The 20,100-nt window shown below is 42.6% G+C and overlaps 1 protein-coding gene across 10 annotated transcripts in view; it reads left to right on the top strand.

Moving 5' to 3' along the window:
• The window catches only part of DAAM1 (dishevelled associated activator of morphogenesis 1), a 162,536-nt gene that overhangs the window by 81,263 nt on the left and 61,173 nt on the right, over window positions 1-20,100 (top strand). For all 10 annotated transcript variants that reach the window (XM_057731772.1, XM_057731776.1, XM_057731770.1 and 7 more), the window contains one exon: window positions 1,995-2,084. In XM_057731772.1, coding sequence (XP_057587755.1) covers window positions 1,995-2,084 — 90 coding nt within the window. The remainder of the gene's footprint in view (window positions 1-1,994; window positions 2,085-20,100) is intronic.

A 20,100-nucleotide genomic window follows, 5' to 3' on the forward strand; every position in this document is an offset into this window, starting at 1 on the left:
GTGGGTGTGTGTTTTAGTGCCATAACTGTTTACCTTGAGCTTAAAAGAAAATAGCACCTGATTTGTATTTAAATGATGAGAAAACTGTGGTACAGTTACCTCTCCCTGTGCCAGGCATTACTACCTGCTGAGTTGATATTGCTAATCCTCACATAGCCCTGTGAGAGAAATGACAGGCCCATCCTGGTGATGGGGAAGCAAAGGCTTAATGAGAGGAAGAATTTCCCCGGCAGCCTGCCTGTATCAAACCTTGCATGGCTGGGCCCTGGAGGTACAGGTGTTAACAAGATAGAGCATAAGAGGATAGCCAGAAGCAAGCCTGGCAAATTAAGTTGGGGTTAGAAGTGGGAGGTCTCAAACGACAGGCTGAGGGATGTATAATTAATTTTGCAGGCAGTGTGGAACCAATGACATTTTGCATTTCCTCCCACCTGCTCAGTCCTCAGCGCTGGGCAGTCAATGATGTAAGGAGCCTTCCAGGTGATTCTTTTGCTCACTCAAGTCTGAGGACTACTACTGTGGTGTATCTGTGGCTATGCTGTGGGAAGGATGGAAAAGGCAAGGAGGAACAGTGGGAAGGCTGGGGCCACAGCCAGGGGAGAGGTGATTAGGGCATAAGTTTGGGTGGTTTCACTGGAAACAAAACAAAGGGAAAATTGTAAGGTTTTTCAAGGAAGAAATGATAGGGCTTGATGACCCAGTGGAGGTAGGAGTGTAAGATGGGAGGCCGTTGTCCATGAGTGGAAGAGCTGTAGGTATACTCTGAAGGCATTATACGCCTCAGATATCTGAACCTTATTATTGTGCTTAATTTATAGCAATTTAAAATATGTCTTATACCCATCAATCTGCCACCCTTAAATAGATTTAACTTTTCCTATAGGAATAAAAATGTACCAGATGCTCAACACCAATAATAATGCTGACCATGGAGTGAGTTATTAAATGCCAAGAACTATTCTCTGTGCGCTTTATAGTCATCATCCCATTGTTGTTCGTTAGTTATGGATGTTCATAAATTGCCACCTGTTAGTGTCCAATCCAAGCTGCACACCGCTATAAAATTAATGTTTCCGGACACTGGTCTTAGCGGCTAAGAGTCTGGGCCCTGGAGTCAGACAGCTCTAGACTGAAACGCCAGCCCCATCATTTACCAGGCGTGTGGTCTTTGAGCAGGTTACTTACCCAACCTTCTGCCAAAATTTCCCCCAGCTGTATTACAACAGGTATTATTATTACAAGGAGGATGTAGTCATGAGTGGACCTCTTCTGGTGGTTGTGAGAGCTAAACGAGAAAATGCCTGCACGACGCTTGGCATGTAAAGGGCTTAACAAATATTGGTGATGCTTTTGGTGATGCTTATGGGGATGCTCTTCATTGGCTCTTCTTGGTCAAGAAAATAAACTCCCTAATCTGGCATTTAAGATTTTCCACAAATGAGTCACTCCTTACCTCTCAAATCTTTCATCTGATGATTCTTTGCATAAACCCAATGCTTCAGCTAAGCTGTCAGTGTCCCCCAAACACTCCAGTCTGTTACCACATCCCGGCCTTTGGTTCTGTTCCTCCACTCCCTCATCATGTCCCTCAGGGCCCATCCCGCTAGTCAGTGTTTGTGGCACCATCCTTACCAAACCCTCAACTGTAGTATGATTAAATCCTTCCAGACTCTGGAGCTTTAACTCTGCTCGATGGACCCTCTGCAGCAGTACAGGTGGCCCAGGACAGTTCTGCCCGTGCTCAGCCCCCTGCCCCCAGCCCTTTGGTAGGTGTAGGGCTGTGCCTGTCCCTCGCGCTGTGCTCCGTGCCTTGCCCCAGGCCGAGGACCTGCTTTCTTAATGCTGCTAACATACACCTCACTTAGCTTCTTGGTCTTTCCCAAGTTCATCTAAATATGCGTTGGTGTCATTTTCTCACCCTGATGATGCTGATAACTTCCCTTGTAGGAATAACATTTCATCTGTGAAATAATTATTATTATTTTTCTTCTCAGGATGAACTTGACCTCACAGACAAACACAGGGAAGCCATGTTTGCACTTCCAGCAGAGAAAAAATGGCAAATATACTGTAGCAAGAAAAAGGTAAGATATTCATGATGATGGTTAACTGGAAAATTATCATTTTTAGTGCCCTTTGCTCTCCCATTTCACCACCGGCATTCAGGCAGCTCTTTGCAACATAAAAACCAGATTGAATGTGTCCTGTTGTGGCCTCAGCGCTGCATGTTGGTAAAGGACCAGCTCCTTGGATGTTGTTTTCATCAACACTTCATTGCGCCCCTCACCTCACACCATTATTCATAACACTGTGTGAATGAGACCCAAAATAACATCAGCTTTCAGAAGATTGAAGTGTTTTTTTCCCTTGCCCTTTACATGAAAGTTTGTATGTAGGTAGGTGAGGACTAGTGTTGTGGTTTCACAGTTGTAGTTTTCACAGTCCCCTGTGACTACCTTCTACCGGTTTTCCATTTCACCATCTCTTAGGTGTGGCCTGTCCTCATGGTGCGAGGTGGCTCTTCCAGCCATTTCACATTCCAAACTAGGGATGGAAGGAAAGGGAGGAATATGGCCCCGGCTCTTAGGGCCACAGTCGGGAGTTACATACCCGAATTCCTCTCACATCGCACTGTTAGCTACGTGGCCACACCCCCCTACCAGGATGCAGTCTTATTCCGGGTGGTCATCCCCACATAAAAGCTGGGGGTGCTAGTACCTTTGGAGGAGGGGAGAAAGGGTGTAGAGGGCAGCAAACACACCTAACTCTATTCCCTAGCTTCCCCGGCACTAGGCATCACCCCATGGCCTGTATCTCCTGCAGTAAAGCTCACTCTGCCGTCTTTTAAACCCTGTGACAAATTCTTAGGCTGTTCTCTCCCTCATTTTTGGAACCAGTTCTGTTCATGGCCACTTTTTGCCACTTTCCCTTCTGTTCTGGGAGATACTTGAATCAAGACGGGGAAGTGGGAAGGGCCGGGCTAGCACCTAAGAAAAATGTTGTCTCTCCAACAGGAGTGGACGCTCAATGACTAACCTCTGGAAGCAGGGGAACAAACTATAGCAATCCAATATTTTGTCAAGACATGGTATCAGCCAGGGAAGCCTTTCGTTGGGGGACTAGGATACATTTGGGGACCTCCATTTGCCCCCATGGCTGCTCTCGCCCCCACCCCACTCCCGCCCACCCCGCCTTTGCTGCCTTGTGTAAGTGGCATGGCCCCTGCCCGGGAGCATCTCTCTAGCAGTGACCTGTGTGTGCCCCTCTCCCGCCAGCTTTATAACCTTTGTAACTCCAGCATCTGATACTTAAAAGCAAAAGTATGATGAATGAACCACTGAATTGTCCTGAGTGTTATACCTAACTCTCAATCTAAAGCACATTTGATTTTCCACCTGAGCCATTGTAATTGATAAAACTATGTGTGGGGTTTGGTTCCAGGTGCCTTTGCTAAGAGACATGTCCAGCTGTAGCCTCTCAAGATAATTTCTGAGCCACTATCAGGTCAGATCAAGTTGGAGCCTTAAGGGTTCCTAATCCTGTGGTGACCAGTAGGATGTGTTGTGAATGAGTATGTCCTCTTCTCTTTCTCTCTGTGCACATCTTCCCAACTAGAAAACGTCTCTGTCGAACTGATGGTCAATGGCTCAGGAAAAAGATTTTAAAATAAAAGAATTTTAAAATTAAAACTAAAATGTGATCTGTCCCGAGAGTGATGGTATTGTATGGTCTTGAAAAATAAGAGAACTTTTCATGCAGCTGTCTTCAAGACCTGGCCCCTAGAAGTAAGAAAGAAAAATCCTTAAGTACCTGAGTACACACAGGACATTGTCCATTTTGGCTCATCCGAGCGCAGATTTTTTTCCTCAAAATTAGGAAACAACATGAAGTGGGGATTGAGAATATGCTGGAGGAAAGGAAAGGGCAGGAAAATGGGAGCAGTTTACCAAAGGGAAGGTTTTCTTCTTTCCCAGATTTTATTACACCCTTGATGGCAATTGAAAGTTAATCATGGAAACTACTGCCCCTTAGATTAGAAAAGGCAAACCCTGGAGGATAGTAATGACCTCGGGCTCACAGCTGCTGCTCATTTTTCAATTTCCAGGCCTATCAAATCCCCTTGCAAACCCTGTCTCCTGTGTACGTGGTGGGGTTGGCTTTTGCAGGAGGTTGGATATGGTTGTGGCCACTGGCCTCAGAATCCCATCTCCTGAGGCATGGGCTCTTCCTGCAAGGACCTGGGAGTGCACAGATCCTTGGGAGTGCAGTCCTGCTGCGAGCTTCATTCCAGCAGCTTGGATTCCTTTTATGACTTATCAGTGGTGTGGCTGATGGAAAGGCCATCTGAACTTCTGGAGGAATCCCATGGGCTTATAGATCTGCCTCGCTTTAAAATGGCTTGACTAAGGATTTTATTGATTAGAGCTTCTCACACTATTAAAACTATGCTGTGCCTTTGGTCTGAAACTGACCTTTCGGGGCCCTGTAATAAATCGGGAAGTGACACAATGAATAAGAGAACACAAAAACCTAAGCACAAAAAGGGCACGATGTTTGCCTCTCTTCAGAGAACGTCCTTCGGGACAGGTCGCCCGTTCTCAGAAGGCAGCCCGTGGTGGCCGTGCTTAACACCGAGAACAGACTGTTTTCCTTGGACCATCTCTTGCATCACCTTTTCAAATCAGACTTGTCACCAGCAAGCCCGACCACATTCATTTCTCAGGCCAAGGAGAAGCCACACCCCCATGGCTCCTTCAGACTTTCCATCTTTCAAGATTAGAACCTAGGGCATCGTAGATGTTCTCACACAGAGTGAAGCCATGGAGTAAGGGCCCACAAACGCCAACAGAAACAGAGCTGGTAAAAAGCAGACTCTCTGTGTAAAAGTGCACAGCAGTCATGGAGACAAGCAGGACTGGGAACTGAAGATGGGGCCAGCCCTTCCACGGCCAAGTGGCTCCTTTCCATCCAACAGAGACTTGAGTCCCGGTGGTGGCTGTCTGCTTATCGAGCTGTGTTCATTTCTCAAACGGCTCTATCTTAGTCCTCTGGTTGAAAACCCATTTCCAGAGCCAAAATGAAAGCTGCAAATGTATTTCTGGGGCTAAAATAATTGGAAAGAAATTAATTGGGGTTTTGCCTAATGGAGTAATCCGGGGGAGAGCAAGAGATGGATGCTGCAGCCTTGCTGAAAGTCCAAACAGATCTGTAAAAATGACGGAGCTGGTTGGTCAGCCGTGGTTTGTCATATGCAGCAGCCCACTGTCAATTTTTTTTTTTTTTTACTTTTACAAAAGGTCCAAAAAAAGGTTCTGTTGGTGGGGCTGGGGGTATTTTCAAATAGGAAATGTTTGTGGTTCTTATCTTTAAAGGTAATTCCCTTTTTAGTTCCAATCACAACATGCTCTTTTGTTTAAGTGAGGTTTTTCCCAGTCTCCAGCCAGAAACTGCATCTGTTAACAATCTTTTGGATTTTAAACTGAAGCTTTTTAAACAATGAACCATCTGACCACGAAAGGCATCTGGCCATGCGGTATTTGCTTATTGTTAACATGATTTTTAAACCCTGGGAAAAGTAAGGAACGGGACTTCGGAGAGGAGAAACTAAGATGGTGTACTCACTGTGTTATGGCAACAGCAATCTTATCAGCACAGGAAGAAATCTTCTTTAATCGCACTTCTTCATAGGAGCAGTTGCAATAGTTTTGCCACTTAACCAGACCTTATACATATCCAGAAAATACTTTTTTCGCTTCCATGAGCTTCAGAGTTCACAAAGTAAGTGAACAGGATTAGAAGCTGTTAGCTGTAGTGACATCAGATATTTGAGGCAAAGATCAGAATTTGATGACTATGCCTAATTTTTCCTCCTTCCATTTCTGGTCCCTAAACCAAGCCTTAAGTAAGTGGCTCTGGGTTCTCCATATTACATTCCTGTGTCTTTTAAGCTCTAGTTTGGAGAAGGTGAGTTTTTACTCTGCTGCCGAGTTTATGTTTGACTCCAGTTTAATTAAATCACTCAAGAATCTTGTCTAACCTGATCCTGGAGAGTGGAGGCCTTCCTGTGTCTGGAGCACAGGGAGGAAGTGTTTTGATCAAAACAGGGATTTAAAGGAACATATGCTAAAGTAGTGGAATTAAAGACAAAAGGAACCATCGGTCTTCTACACAACTGTCAGACAAACCAGCTGGACAGCAAGGAAGTGCGATGTTGATACGTTAATCCTCTGGTTGTTCCCAATCTCCTAAAGGGAAGGGAAGAAGGACGAGAGGTTAGGTCTCCTCATCCTTCTTTGCTATAGTTGTTGGAATATGCAGTAGAGTGAGCGTTAGGTTTTCAGGTGCCCACTTTGCTAGATGTTGAGATTTGGAAGAGGGAGCCAGTAAAAGGGAGAAAACTAGATCTCCATAACTATATTTCTAGATTTCTTTAGAAGTACCTGGTTTGGTCTCCTGCCATTGAGTTTTCACCCTGATAATGAATTCCAGTTGACATTTGTACTCCTAAGTGCTAAGGGGTTACAGAATGTGGCAGAAGTAAAAATGATTAGAAATAAGACTGTGCTGTCTTTCCCCCTCTACTTCTCTGAAGCATAGATGAGGGAAGCACAGTAGCTGAAGGACAATGGGTATCTCCAGGCTCTGAAACTCCCTACCTTGTCTGCATATTCCCTGGCTGTGAGAAATGAGGATGTGTGTCTAATCCCAGATTGAAGCAGTAAAAAAACAACAAGCTTTGCAGATCTGGTACTTCAGTCAGTGAAGCAATGCAGTTGGCAAGGGGCTAGTTGGTGTGTGATTCACCCTGATGTGTACTGAGTATCTGGGGCAGACTGTTGGCTAGATTCTGAGGATGATTAAACAAGTCAGTCAAATTTCCTGGAGTGGACGACCCAGGTAGAAGAAGCAGATAAAATCAAATAATTGCCCAGTCTTTCCATAAGCTCCATACTGGGGTAAACAGACAGGCTCGGGGGACAGAGGATGGAGCCTCCAAGCTCTGGGGGGTATGTGTGTGATGGGGACGGCAGTTCCTTTATCACTTCGATCCCTCCTGGGGTTATGCCAGTGAGGGAGCCGATTGTCATGCTTTCATCCCATCATCTAGAAACGGGCTCCTTTTCCAACAGCTGAGTTGTGTTTACATACACTGCACCCTTTCCCTCTTGATTTGTACTTTGTTCTTTGTCCTTTTTGTCAGTGCTTAAAAGGTCAAGTTTAGACCGTTGGGTAATCTGATCTTTACTAAACATAGTTTGTAGAGCTTGATAGGAAATCTATAGAGAGGCTTAAACTTTTGAAAAATGAAGACACTGAGGGGAAGACTGAAATAGCTGAGGTTTGTTCAGCCCAGAGAAGTCAGGTGAAAACACTAACTCAGACTGTTCACTGGGTGTAAATACCCCAATGAAACTGTGGTAGCTGTCAAAATATAGCCAGTTCCGATGGTAAAGAGCATCTGCCTCAAGCCCTCCAAATAAAAACTGCCCTGACAATCTGACCTTCCCCCCAAGAGCCCACCAGTCTTCCTTCATGATTCACGGCCTCAAGGGTTAACTCCTAGCATGACAAGCAGGGGACTCCAGGACCCTGTTCCCATATTGCATCATTAGTTCCAATCCATTGATGTCCATGTTATTCTGTTGATAAATATTTTGAACACTGGCCTAGTATGAGATGTTGATGGGCCTAAAGATGGTGACCAAAACCACTTGATAATACGTATCCGGAGCCTGAAACATGCATCTTCTAGGAGTTGATCCCATAGAAGTGATGAAAGATTCAGGCAAAGAACTGTGTGTGAGGTGTTCTTTGCAGTGTGGTCTCTGAAAGCCAATGATGGTAAACCCCTTAAAGGGGGAGGGTTGTGTTGCCGTACACAACCATAACAGCATCTTCCTCCCACTGAGGAGTCATGCTTTCAAGGCAATTTTGATGACATGGGAAATTGCTCAGCATGTAATGATGAAGTTTAAAAAAAGATATAAAACTGTAATCAGTATGATCGAAAGTTTGCAAAGAGTAGATATAGAAATAGGCAGACAGAAACCGTTGTTTGGTGGGATTGTGGGTGGTTTATTTGATTTATTTTTTTCCTTATACAAATATTTCCCAAATTTTCCACAGTGCATTGTTCTTCTTCCTACCTTGGGTTAAGGTGGGTTTATTGTTTGTTTTTCTGATTGTAAAAATAAAATTGCTCTTTTAAAAAAATGTGTATAGTGTATTTTGTATCTGTCAGGTTTCAGTCATAAACGCAGGACTACTGGGGGAAACACACGTGCAGAGCAAAGAGATTAACCCTTATGTAATCACAGAAGCTGGCTAAGCACTCCCCCGAAAGCTGCTGTCTTTGCTTCCTGTCCGTGGAGCAGGCGGTTGGGAAGGAGGGTAGATGTAAAGTGGTGGAGGGTAGCGAGGACAGGCTGGAGCCCACAGGGACAGACTGAAGCCTGTGGCAGTTCTCACTGCCTGACGCTGGGGTGGGTGTCCTGCAGAAGCCTGAGCCATTAGTCATGGAGCTCAATACACACACACATACACTTGACCCACGAGAAGCTGGAGGAGGATCCAGGGAAAGGTGGAGCAGTTGCAGACCTGCCTAGTGTTCCAAACCAATGGGGTGAGCCAGCAGATAAAGGACAACGCCTATGGACTACAAAATGGCTGCTGCTTCACTGCCACCCTCCGCGGCTCCCTTGAGAGTCTCTTGTGGCTCACCTCATCCAGAAACATACAAGAAAGGATGTGGGCAAGTTGGTTCAGCCTAGCCAACTTGAACATTACTAAGCCACCACATGTTTCTCTTTGAAATTAGGAGGAAAAATAAATATTATTTAAAATGCAATCAGTGCTTGTGTTGTAGAGACAACCCTGGCTTTTTTTTTTTCCCCCTTTAGCTCGGGAACCTTTTACTCTCTCTATTTACCCTTCCCTGGGAGGATTAAAACAAAGATAAATCTGTAAACCACCCAGAGTTTTTCAATACTATTTATCTCTTTAGGCAGTGACTGTGAAAACATGGTGATTCTTGGCCGTGATGAGATGGCCTCAGCTCTCTGCCCAGAAATCCACTGAAGGCATGTTTTTCATGGCCCTTTCCCCCCGAAGTAGCATAATCTCATAGCCAGTGACCCATTTTCTGTCTTTATTTTCTTTTTGTTACCAAAGCCAGAGTTATCAAAATGAGCACCAGATCTTAGAATTGGAGTACAAAATTCAAGGATTCTCTGCCGCTGGCAGCCCTTAAACCCAAGTTGTATCCCAATAAAGGGTAGTTGGTTCATGAGTATTTATTTGCCTCCTCTTCCTATAATCCCTTTGTTTAATAGTACCAGTTTGGGGGCATTTTTTCCTCCCAGTGTTACCAATTCTATCATTCCAGCTGCGCCTGCTACCACCCCTGCCATGGAGTGTCCAGATGGTCCTGAACTCGGCTGGTGTTTTAATTAACGTTGACTCAGCTTCATTAATGAAGAAGCAGTGAACAAACCTGCCCATAGAATGAACCAAAACATATCTATCTTTCTTCTTTGGTACTTGCTGAAGTGAGTGGACAACTTCTGGATTCTTCTGTTGGGGTGTTACACTCCAGTTCTGTCAAGTTCTCTGTTTTTTAGTCTTGAGATACTGTCAGTGAGAGGACCTCCCTTGGGGTGGATTGGCTCCAAAAGTCTTTCCATTAATGGATCTGCCTGCAGGTTTCCTAAATTATGTTTGTCCCTCACAGTTGTTCTATACTGTGGTGTAATGTGTCTGATGCTGGGTTTTTTTTTCCGAGATAAATAGAAGCTGAGTAATAGCTATGAGAAAGACTTTGCTTAGTTAAAGGCCATCCAAAGGGTAAGCTGAGAAGGCAGGATACCCCTTATTCGCTAGCTGTATGACCTGGGGTGTATTTTTTAACCCCTCTGATTTCTCTCTTCTCTGTACCATGAGGTCAGTTTCATAAGATTGTTGTGAAAATTGAGAAAATATGATTTCGAAGTTGTTGGAGAACTTGGGACCTGGCAGTGTTAGCTGTTATCACTGGCAGTGTCAGTGATGGTGACAATAATTGAAACAGTGGTGTGGACTGAGTGTCTGCTTGTTCACACTCGTGCTAGCCTGGGACTCAGCCCCATGTTAGTAAATAATGATACCTGGTTTTCTCAGAACAGCAGTGAGGATTTCAAAAGCACCTCTTCCTTAGTTGCTCAAAGGACAGTTTGGAGGTGGAGGTAGTAAGGTAGGAGGATACGTTGTGTAGATAAGGGAAGAGACCAAGTAGTCTTTATTGTGAGCATCAGAAGTTGGTAAAAAAGGGGTCCCTTTTAATTCAAAATTTCTAGGGTAGTGGTGGTCAACAGGCAGTCCCTTAACTTCTGGGTAGAGCCCTGAACTTGATTTCAGGAACATCCTTAATTTATGTCTTGGATAATGGAGGCCAAGAGGAAGTCAAACTCCACTTTTTTCTTCCTTTCATCCATCTGCCACCGCAGCACTCAGTCCCTGCTGACCCCGGGCAGCCCGTGGAGATGCTCACTTCACTGGGCTTGCCTGGCAAGCAATTGTGAACACAACTTGAACTCTAGGAAGTGGACATGTGTGTGGGTCAAGCCAGTTTTTCAATAAAATTAAAGTTCCTTCTTTGTGGCCTAGGAAAGCCAAGTCGTTGATAAATATCTTCAGTTTTTCAAAATAAGACAATTAAAGAATAGGTTTAGATGAAAACATTGCAACTTCTATGTTTGCAATGGGGGAAGGTCCCTTTGTAGGACACAACACCAAAAGGTTCCATTAAACAAGCCGGTTTTCACAAATGAGTAGCTTATTAGGTCAGAATGAACCATATTTACAGGTTCTCTTCTCAGTAACAAAATTTGTTCAGAGTTGCAGTATTATAATCCAGCAGTGGGTTCTAGCTGTATGGATTCTGAAATTAAGTTAAAAAAACAACAACAACAACAAAATGTCACTGTTGAGGAAATATTGTAATAAAAAAGTTTCACCACAGTTGCAGATACTGTTATTGTTGGGAGTCTTTTTATTGAAGTATAGTTGATGTACGATACTATGGAATTTACAGGTGTACAATATAGTGATTCACAATTTTTAAAGGTTATACTCCATGTATAGTTATTATAAAATATTGGCTATATTCCCTGTGTTGTACAATATATTACGATATATTGTAGCTTATTTTATTCATAGTAGTTTGTACCTCTTAATCTCCTACCCCACCTGGCCCCTTGCGCCTTCCCTCTCCCCACTGGGAACCACTAGTTTGTTCTCTATATCTGTGAGTCTGCTGCTTTTTTTGTTATATTCACTAGTTTGTTGTATTTTTTAGATTCCACATATAAATGATCTTTGTCTTTCTCTGTCTGACTTATTTCACTTAGCTTAATGCCCTCCAAGTCCATCCATGTTGCTGCAAATGGCAACTTTTCATTCTTTATTATGGCTGAGTAGTACTCCATTGTGTGTATATACACCACGTCTTCTCTATCCATTCATCTGTTGATGGACATTTGGGTCGCTTCCATATCTTAGCAATTGTAAATAATGTTGCTATGAACATTGGGGTGCATATATCTTTTCGAATTAGTGTTTTTGGTTTTTTGGGATATATACCCAGGAATGGAATTGCAGTGTCACATGGTAGTTCTATTTTTAGTTTTTTGAGAATCCTCCATACTGTTTTCCAGAGTGGCTGCTATTGTTAGGAGTCTTAAACCTAATTACCAGAGTGGACATTCTGGGTTCCAACAAATTGACATTCTCTAAAATTTCTAAAAAAGAAAACTAACAAACTTCTGATAACTTTTTCCTCAATCATGTGATAAATTAGTATTTTCTGGTTGGTTATGGTGTGTGTGTGCAATTTTTACATGTACAGAAAAGTACAGACTATAGTAAACACCCGTGTTTATTAACAAATGCTAACATTTTATCATACTCACCTTGGATTTTTAAGAAAGAAGTAAAACATTATAAATATAGTTGAAGCCCAAAGGTGACCTCTGTTCTGAAGGTGGTATGTGTTTTTTGCTTTGCCCATATATATATTATCTTATTCTGAATGTGTTTATTCATAGACAATATATGGTATCTTTTCATTTTAACTGCAATATAGTGCTTCATTATATGAACATGCCACAGTTTAATTATTTTTATCCCCCTTTGGATAATGTCTGTTAACAAGTTTTTATTATTTAAAAAAAATTGCAATGAACATCCTTATGTATGTGTTCAAGAATCTCTCTAGGGTGGGCACCCAGACATGTCATTACTGGGTCATTTGATTTGAACATTTTCATCTATAATTGCTCTCTAAAGTGGTTGTAATAGTTTATACCTGCAGTGAATTAGTTGCCAACCATCTGAGGGCTTGGTATTGTCTGAGGGGAAGGAACTAGTGTCTGGTTGTCCTGATCAATCACTTTATGTAATTTTAGGTACAAGACATTGTAATAAGTTCTTCAGTTTTCTCCTGTATATCTTAGCAAATCAAATTAAAGTAAAAATTCCTGGAATAGAAAGTAAACATTTCATTTTAAAAAGAAAAACCCAAGTTTAGAAAATCAAAGCATTCCGTTCAAATATCCATGACACTGGACAAAAGTACAAAATATTCCAAGTACTTAAAAATGGACCATTCACTCAGCATTATGTTTATTTGGTGTGACTGCAAAGGAAACTGCTTGCTGTGTGGTTCACTCTTCCTCTCCTCTAGACCTCTTTGCACCCTCAGGTCCAGACCCAGGCAAACTGTGTTTCTATCTTTAGCCAGCGCTTGACTGATATATGCCATCACCAAACACAGGAAGTTCCTCTGAGGTACCCACCGCATCCCTAGTGGGTGACTAAGGTGCAGGTGCGGCATCGGCACATGTGCACCATCAGGCACACTTGCGGTGACTGCAAGAGCACACAATCGTTTACTTTCTTCTCCTCTAACCAGAGCACCTTTATCTCAGTCATCTCTTTATACAACTTGTGAAAGCCCCTCCCCTTTCTTGTACTCCTTGATTCCTTCAGATATTGAGAAATTGAGATGGGTAACCCACCGTCCAGCCTCCATGCCTAAATTCTGGCTGGTTTCCATGTACTAGTCAGTTCGCGGATTTGGGGACTGTTGATTCTTCAGTCTATGAGTACTTCACTCTGCTTTGTTCTTTGCAGCATTGTAAAAACAGTGAATATGTATCTGCTTTGTGGCTGCTGTCTCTCTTTTGTGCTTCTTCATACTTGCGTTTCTTCAGTGAGTAACACCCTTTATCCAAGGCCCTGCTTTCCCTCTAAATAGGGAACACCAGGGTAGAAGAGGGTGGGAGAGAATGACCCTGTGTTTTGCATTCACTTACAGTCTTTCAAACAACAATAAAAATAAGCAATATATAACTGAGACAAAGTAAGGTATCTCAGTTGGACAAACCAATTAACACAGAGTCGTGGGGAGTGTGGGGGTTGTGTGTCCTGTGGAACTCTATTTCCCCCTCTGGAATAGGGGCTGGAGAAGCAAATCCCACAGCTTTCACTCTGTGCTTGTCACTCATGCCTGCATTGGTGGGGAGAACACTCCTGCATCGGCTGCGGTCACTGGAAGAGACTTAGAGCTGTGGGTTTGAATGGAGGCCCTGGGAGGGCAGTCATTCTCAGCTACTGCAGAGCAGCTGTCTTGGGCTTCCAAGTCTTAATTCTTAAGCAGATTCCTTCTGACAGCTCGGCTATAGGACAAATTCCATCAAGGGTCGACTGCAGAGTTTGGAATACGTGACAATCTTGGGACTCTCAGTCTTTGCCATAGAGTACTTGTCAACAGTGCTATTGTGGAACCAAGGTTCTAAATGCAACTATGGTACTTCCCTGGTGGCGGTGCAGTGGTTAAGAATCCGCCTGCCAATGCAGGGAACATGGGTTCAATCCCAGGGCCGGAAAGATCCCACATGCCACAGAGCAACTAAGCCTGTGAGCAACAAGTACTGAGCCTGTGCTCTAGAGCCCTTAAGCCACAACTACTGAGCCCACACGTGCACATGCGTGCTGCCACTGCTGAAGCCTGTGCACCTGGAGCCTGTGCTCCACAGCAAGAGAAGCCACAGCAATGAGAAGCCCACACACCACAACAAAGAGTAGCCCCCGCTCGCCCCAACTAGAGAAAGCCTGTGTGCAGCAGCAAAGACCCAATGCAACCAATAAATAAATAAATTTATTAAAAAAACTCTTTAAAAAAAATAAACACAACTCTGTGAGGCCCTCTGAGCCCCTTGCCTGTGTGTTGAAGCACATATGCACAGCTCCACTGCATTTCCAAAATTCTGCAACGTGCAGGTGTAGAATTGCACATTGAATGAGTGTTCTCAGCTGTCACTGTCTCTGGAAAGGAGGATTGCTATATCTCACATATGAGAATCTGGAACTGGCAGCCTGTTCCGGTTATCACCAGCCCAGGGACATGTAGCTCATGAGACACTCCAGACCAACAAAGCACCCTCTGTTTCCATTTTCCTTTGGACCGTGGCTTCCTTCCATGGTTAAATGAGTGCACTATGAATAACTCCAAGCAGAGATGGCAAAAGATTTATCTTGATTGCTAACTCTAAACAACTAGGGGTTGAAGCCTGGAGCACTTCGAGAAGCATTTGGAGGTTATGAAGGATCTCAATGTGAATAGTGAGGTACTTGCATAGCACTGTCTGCCATGACACCTGATGGGAGGATGTGGCACATGTAGCAGATATTTGCCCTCCTTGCCCTTGAAGGCTCCTCTTGTGCCTGGATTGTGGTCATACATAAGTATCACATTCCATGCTTCTCTCCCTTGGGTCTCTCCCTAGTTCTCTGCAGATTCTCTAGGTGCTATGGCACTTACTTTCGTAAAAAGACCACCACAAGCCTGCCTGACTTCACCAGCTGCGGGAGATAGGTTTATGAAAGACATCAGTAGAAGAAAGTATCCACTTTGGAAAAGAGATCAGGGAAGGAAAAAAGCCACTTTTCCTGAGTTTTTTGTATATATGTATTCATTTCATTCTTTTCACTAATAGCTCTAGCACACCTAATGTTATTGAATCCACGTTGCGGTTGGTGCATTTCAGAGCTTCTCCTCCTTGGGAAGTAGGAAGAAGCCTTGAGCTTCCAGTGTAAGTTAGAATGTGCCACTAATAACTCCTATGCAGAGTTCTCCAGATTCCTTATACTCCAGGAACTGAGTAATATGTGGAACTAAAACGGGTTACCGTAGAAAGTCTACTGAAGAATACCAGCTTTAAATTAGTGTCTTAAATTCTCTTGTTATTCTTGAATGCACTATGCAACAGCATTTGACTGGAGGAGTCTTAAGATGGCATCCTTTTACCTGTCGCCATACATAAGGAAAAGCAGTCTATATTTCCTCAGTTTCTAAGATGTACTCCCCCACATCCTCACATTTAGACATTTCTGAGACAGTGACATCTTCCAACTGATGCTTTTCTTTCTTCTTTCTTTGCCAAAAATGCTGTCATTAATTCAGCAGTATTCTGTAGAGCCAATGATGGCTTAAAATCAGAACTATGGTTATGACTCTCCTTCTAGGGGACAGTTAACCCCGTGGTAGCATCTTTCACAGGCATCCTGAGACTGTTTCCCTGAATGGAATATGCCTTTATGGGCTCACTGTTTCCCCTGATTTTCTTCATAGCTTAATTACTATTTTCCAAAGTCCTCTCTTTATGGCCTTGTGTTAAGCATTATATTGCAGATCATAAACACTTTGATTGTTTTCCCAAGAGCAGGTTACAGACCATCAAAACCTGCTTTACAACATTCTGAAAGGCTGGTCTGGTAGCAAATCTGGTAGCAAGATGTGAGGCAAGAAAGGCCATTGACACCACTGATTGGATTTCCACACTGCATAAGGGTTTAGTGATGTGTGTCCAAACATGTTAATTTACCAACCAGCTGGACTAAATTGTACCTGGGTCTATAGCACTCTCAGATGACATGTGGGTCAAAGACTTGACTCTTACCAAGCTACATAGAAGTAATTTGTTTTATGTCATTGCACACCTTTGTGTCATAGGCAACAGGGGAATGTGGGCTTGTATCATTTCTGAAAATAATAATTGGAGCCTGTTTCTTTTTCTTTGCCGTGAAAATGAAGGGAAATTGTCATCTAAAATTGGCTTCAGATGTTGGAATTACACTGATTGAGATGTTTAGGCTCCAGTCATATTCCATGCCATGAAGTGCTTTGCCAAAGAAGTGACTTGTTAAAATAAATAAAATAAATGTCTCATAGTTTGTAAAGTGGACTGTACATCTCAGCTTTTAGTTCTAGGTAAGGATTGTGGCTATTTTCTTAACTATATTAGCACATGAAATGCATTTTCCCCCAGGACCCTGTAGCATATGACTTTTAAGATTTCAATTCTGTGAAGTCTGCCAAGGCTTTTTCAGGAATGAAGAGGGTATTGGAACAGACTGGGCCCCTGAGCTGTTTAAAAAATGCAGCTGGTTTCTTTACTCTGGAAGTCACATTGTTACTCTTTGTTTCATTGCTGCTGTTCCCACAGAGAGACTAGATGTCTTTAAAGTGGAACCCTTTACTTGCTTTTCTGGTGTATGTGATTTCAAGGAGAACAAAAATGATAGCTGGCTGAGGAGTAGCACAAGCCAGATTTTTTTAAGGGAACAGTGGTCAAGTGTAGTTTTCTTTATGGCTGAGGGGTGGGGGTAGGAGAGGTGGGAAGTGAGTCTAAACTCACCAAGTTCACTGCTTTTTTTTTTTTTTTTGGTGAGCAGTGCAAGAATTCTCTTAGAAGTACTCCAGCTATTTGCCTAGCAAATTTCTAGGGAGGATAAAGGACCAGGTGCACCTGTGGGTAAAGGGGGGTAGAGTAGAATAGTCTCAGTGGTTTTAAGTCAGAGACTCAAGGATGCACAAATAGAAAGCATGCCACACAGACTAGACAAGGCAACAGAAACAGGCAGAATTGAGGTGAAGTGGTCAGGATGGGATAGGTGTTCTTCAGCAAAACCTTTGGGCAAGCCTGAGCATTTGTGTGATTTAGGTGTGAGAGTCTGGTACAAGATGTTGGTCATACAGCTTGGCTTCCACATTCCACCTTTGTAGACTGTGTCCTCTTCAACCAGGAAGTACTAGTCATACATCTTTTATTTTTGCTAAATTGTAGTTATATTGAAATGCCAGAGGAAAAAAAAATTGCTGAATGTTCTGCCTATAGCACTCTTCACAGTGGTCTCCATTTTTTACTATCTTTGAGCTATTTAATAAGTCTGCAAATTGTTCAAAAAAAACTGATAGCAACACAAATGATTCTTGTCCACTGAAATGACTTGTGTCTAATCCAGTTGATTACTGCCCTATTGACCAGTTTTGCATCTGTTTGTAAACCAATGTTTATATATACCTTTGCTCTTCAGATTTTCTTTTGAACCTGTTGTAACATCTTACTGGTTCTCTCTCATTTATAAATGAGTTCAACAAAATCTTTGACTTGAGTTCATGCCATGATTTTACCTTTAAAAAAAATTATCCTTTATCAATTCAGAAGGTTAAACATAGAATTGATAGATACCTTAAGTAATCTGAGATCTTTAGTCATATTTTAAATGAGTACATTGTATGAGAGTGGTAAGCCCCCTAGGAGAAAACATTCATTGTATATCAGTTTTACTGAATTTTATATCTGCATCCACCAGAGAAGGGGAAGAAGCAGAACTCAATTGTCAGAAGAGGTGTCAGGCTTCAAACATGCAAGAAGTTCCTGTGATCTTTGAAGGGATGGATGTACAGGAGGGGAAGCAGATGTACAGTCCAGAGACGTGAAAAACAGTGCTCTAAAGGAACCTAAACTTCCCTATAGTTTCTTGGCGGTTAGTGAGCCTAGGTCCTATTTAATTTCTGTTAACTTATATTTATGTTTTAGAGATAAAGTGTCCTCAATCTTATAATAGGAAAACCAATTTTACTGTTAAATTTATGGCTAACTTTGTTAAAATATGTGTACTTGATAAGATAAGGACTATCCATGTTTACCTCTGTTTCATATATCTTTTATTCTAAATCATAATCGTTATTTGTTGTGGACCATCAGGAAAGCAAGAACTTGTTCTGTTTCCTTTTGGAGAGACATTCCAGTCAGATATCTTCCTGGTGCCCTCTCAGTAGAGACCATGTAGAGTTGAACATCACTGACAAGCACGTGAGAAGCGCCCTTTCATAGGATTTCAGGTGGATATATTGGAGTTGTTTTTCCAAGTAGTAGACATGAGGGTGTGATGAACTTATGGAAAGTTTTAGATTTATCTGTGAATTGAGGAAGATAAACATTCGCTATTCAGTCAGTGGAGAATTTTTGGCCTCATTAGGAGGTGACTTTGGGAGGACATCATGGCCTTATTCAAATCATTTAAATATTTGTTGGGTTCTTGTTCATAGAAGAAACTAGACTTATTCCATGTAGTTCCCAAGGGCAAAACTAAGGCCAACAAGTACTTGAAGTTACAAGGAGACATCTGTCAATTCAGTTATGAGGTGAATTTTCTAAGTCAGTGAGAGTGCTGATTCCAAACAATGTGGACCCTTGAAGCCTTCTCTCAGAGAACATATGATCAGTCACCTGCCAGTGACCTTCTATAAGGAATTCCTGTGAGGCGAAACTCAGACTAGGGGGTCTCTAGGGTCAAAGACGTAGCTATATAATTATGTGATGGCTTGCCTTAAAAACACACAGATGTTTTGTAGCATTAGGAAAAATGGGGAAGGAAGTTTGCTCTTCTGTGATTCTAAATGCTGAATATGAAAGCTATTGTTATTGCCGGTCACCCTCCAGTCTTTGCAGAAAACGACTGACATCCTGAGGCTTTGGAGGAGGTGTTGGATTTCCTGGCAGATGAAGAAGCTGCTGTTCTGTAACCATGCCTTCTGTGGGCCAAACCGGATTTTGGCAGCAAATGCATTTGCTGTGTAATTGTGGCAGTGGCCAAAACATGTAACCAGGTTTGCCAGTTCCAGGAACCACATGACTATCTTGAAATGTAACCACATAGGAATTATTTTTTTGAAACCAATTGCCTGCCTTTGGCAAACTTCGGATATAGGATATAGTTTTAGCCCACGGCCAGGGGTCAGAGGTAGGTGTTGGAAGGACTGAGTAAATCTACCGTCCCAGAAATCCAGATTTGTGGACCTGTTGGGTTTTCTCTTCCTGATGAGAAAAGAACAAGAGGGAAAGAGTTGGAGGCAGATATCAGGATTTAAAGGGCCTAATGATTCTGTGCTATTTAAAAAAATGAGATTTCAGGAACCAGCGAGCTTGGTAAGAAGGTAGACTGTTCAGGCTGTGGCAGGTCCTGCTCTTTCTCTTGCAAAAGTGCACATTACTGGGCAAGTTCCACACACTTATGTGCTCATCTGAACTTATAACTGGGGTTTACTGGACACATAGTGGCTTCAAGGAGAGGAGAAGGCTTGGAAAATAGTTGGTGACCAAGTAAGAATTTTGATCGATGTACTCCTGCCCTCTTGAGAACCAAGCTTAATCTAGCACAGGGGTTGGCAAACTATGGCCCGTGGGTTAAATCTGGCCCATAACCTGTTTTTGTAGATAAAGTGTTACTGAAGCATAACAGGGCTCACTCTTTAAATGTTATCTATAGCTGCTTTCACTCTGTACAAGGGCAGAGCTGAACTGAGTAGTTGCAACAGACTGTGTGGTCTACAAAGCTTAAAATATATATGATCTGGCCCTTTACAGAAAAAGCTGGCTATTCCATACTTCATCATGGCCATCTTTCAAGAAGATGCCAATTATACTACTATTGAGCTAGAAGGGAAAGTTAGCAGAAGTTATTAGCAAGGCCTTCCACAAAATATTTTTCCATCTTTTATCCATCCTGCTCTTCCTTCCCTGTTCCTTAGACCTGGTCTCACCCGCACTGGCATCTGCTTCCTGTGGTTCAGTTGAGTTTATTAGATGCCACACACATCTTGGAGACATACCTAATAGAATAAAATATTTTGACCTGTCTGGCCCTTTCTGCCTAGTATTCTATAAAAATTCTAGATATAGAGTGAATTTAACATCTGTTGTATTTATTAGTATATGG

This window comes from Hippopotamus amphibius, chromosome 4 (assembly GCF_030028045.1).
Source record: "Hippopotamus amphibius kiboko isolate mHipAmp2 chromosome 4, mHipAmp2.hap2, whole genome shotgun sequence".
Lineage (NCBI taxonomy): Eukaryota > Metazoa > Chordata > Mammalia > Artiodactyla > Hippopotamidae > Hippopotamus > Hippopotamus amphibius.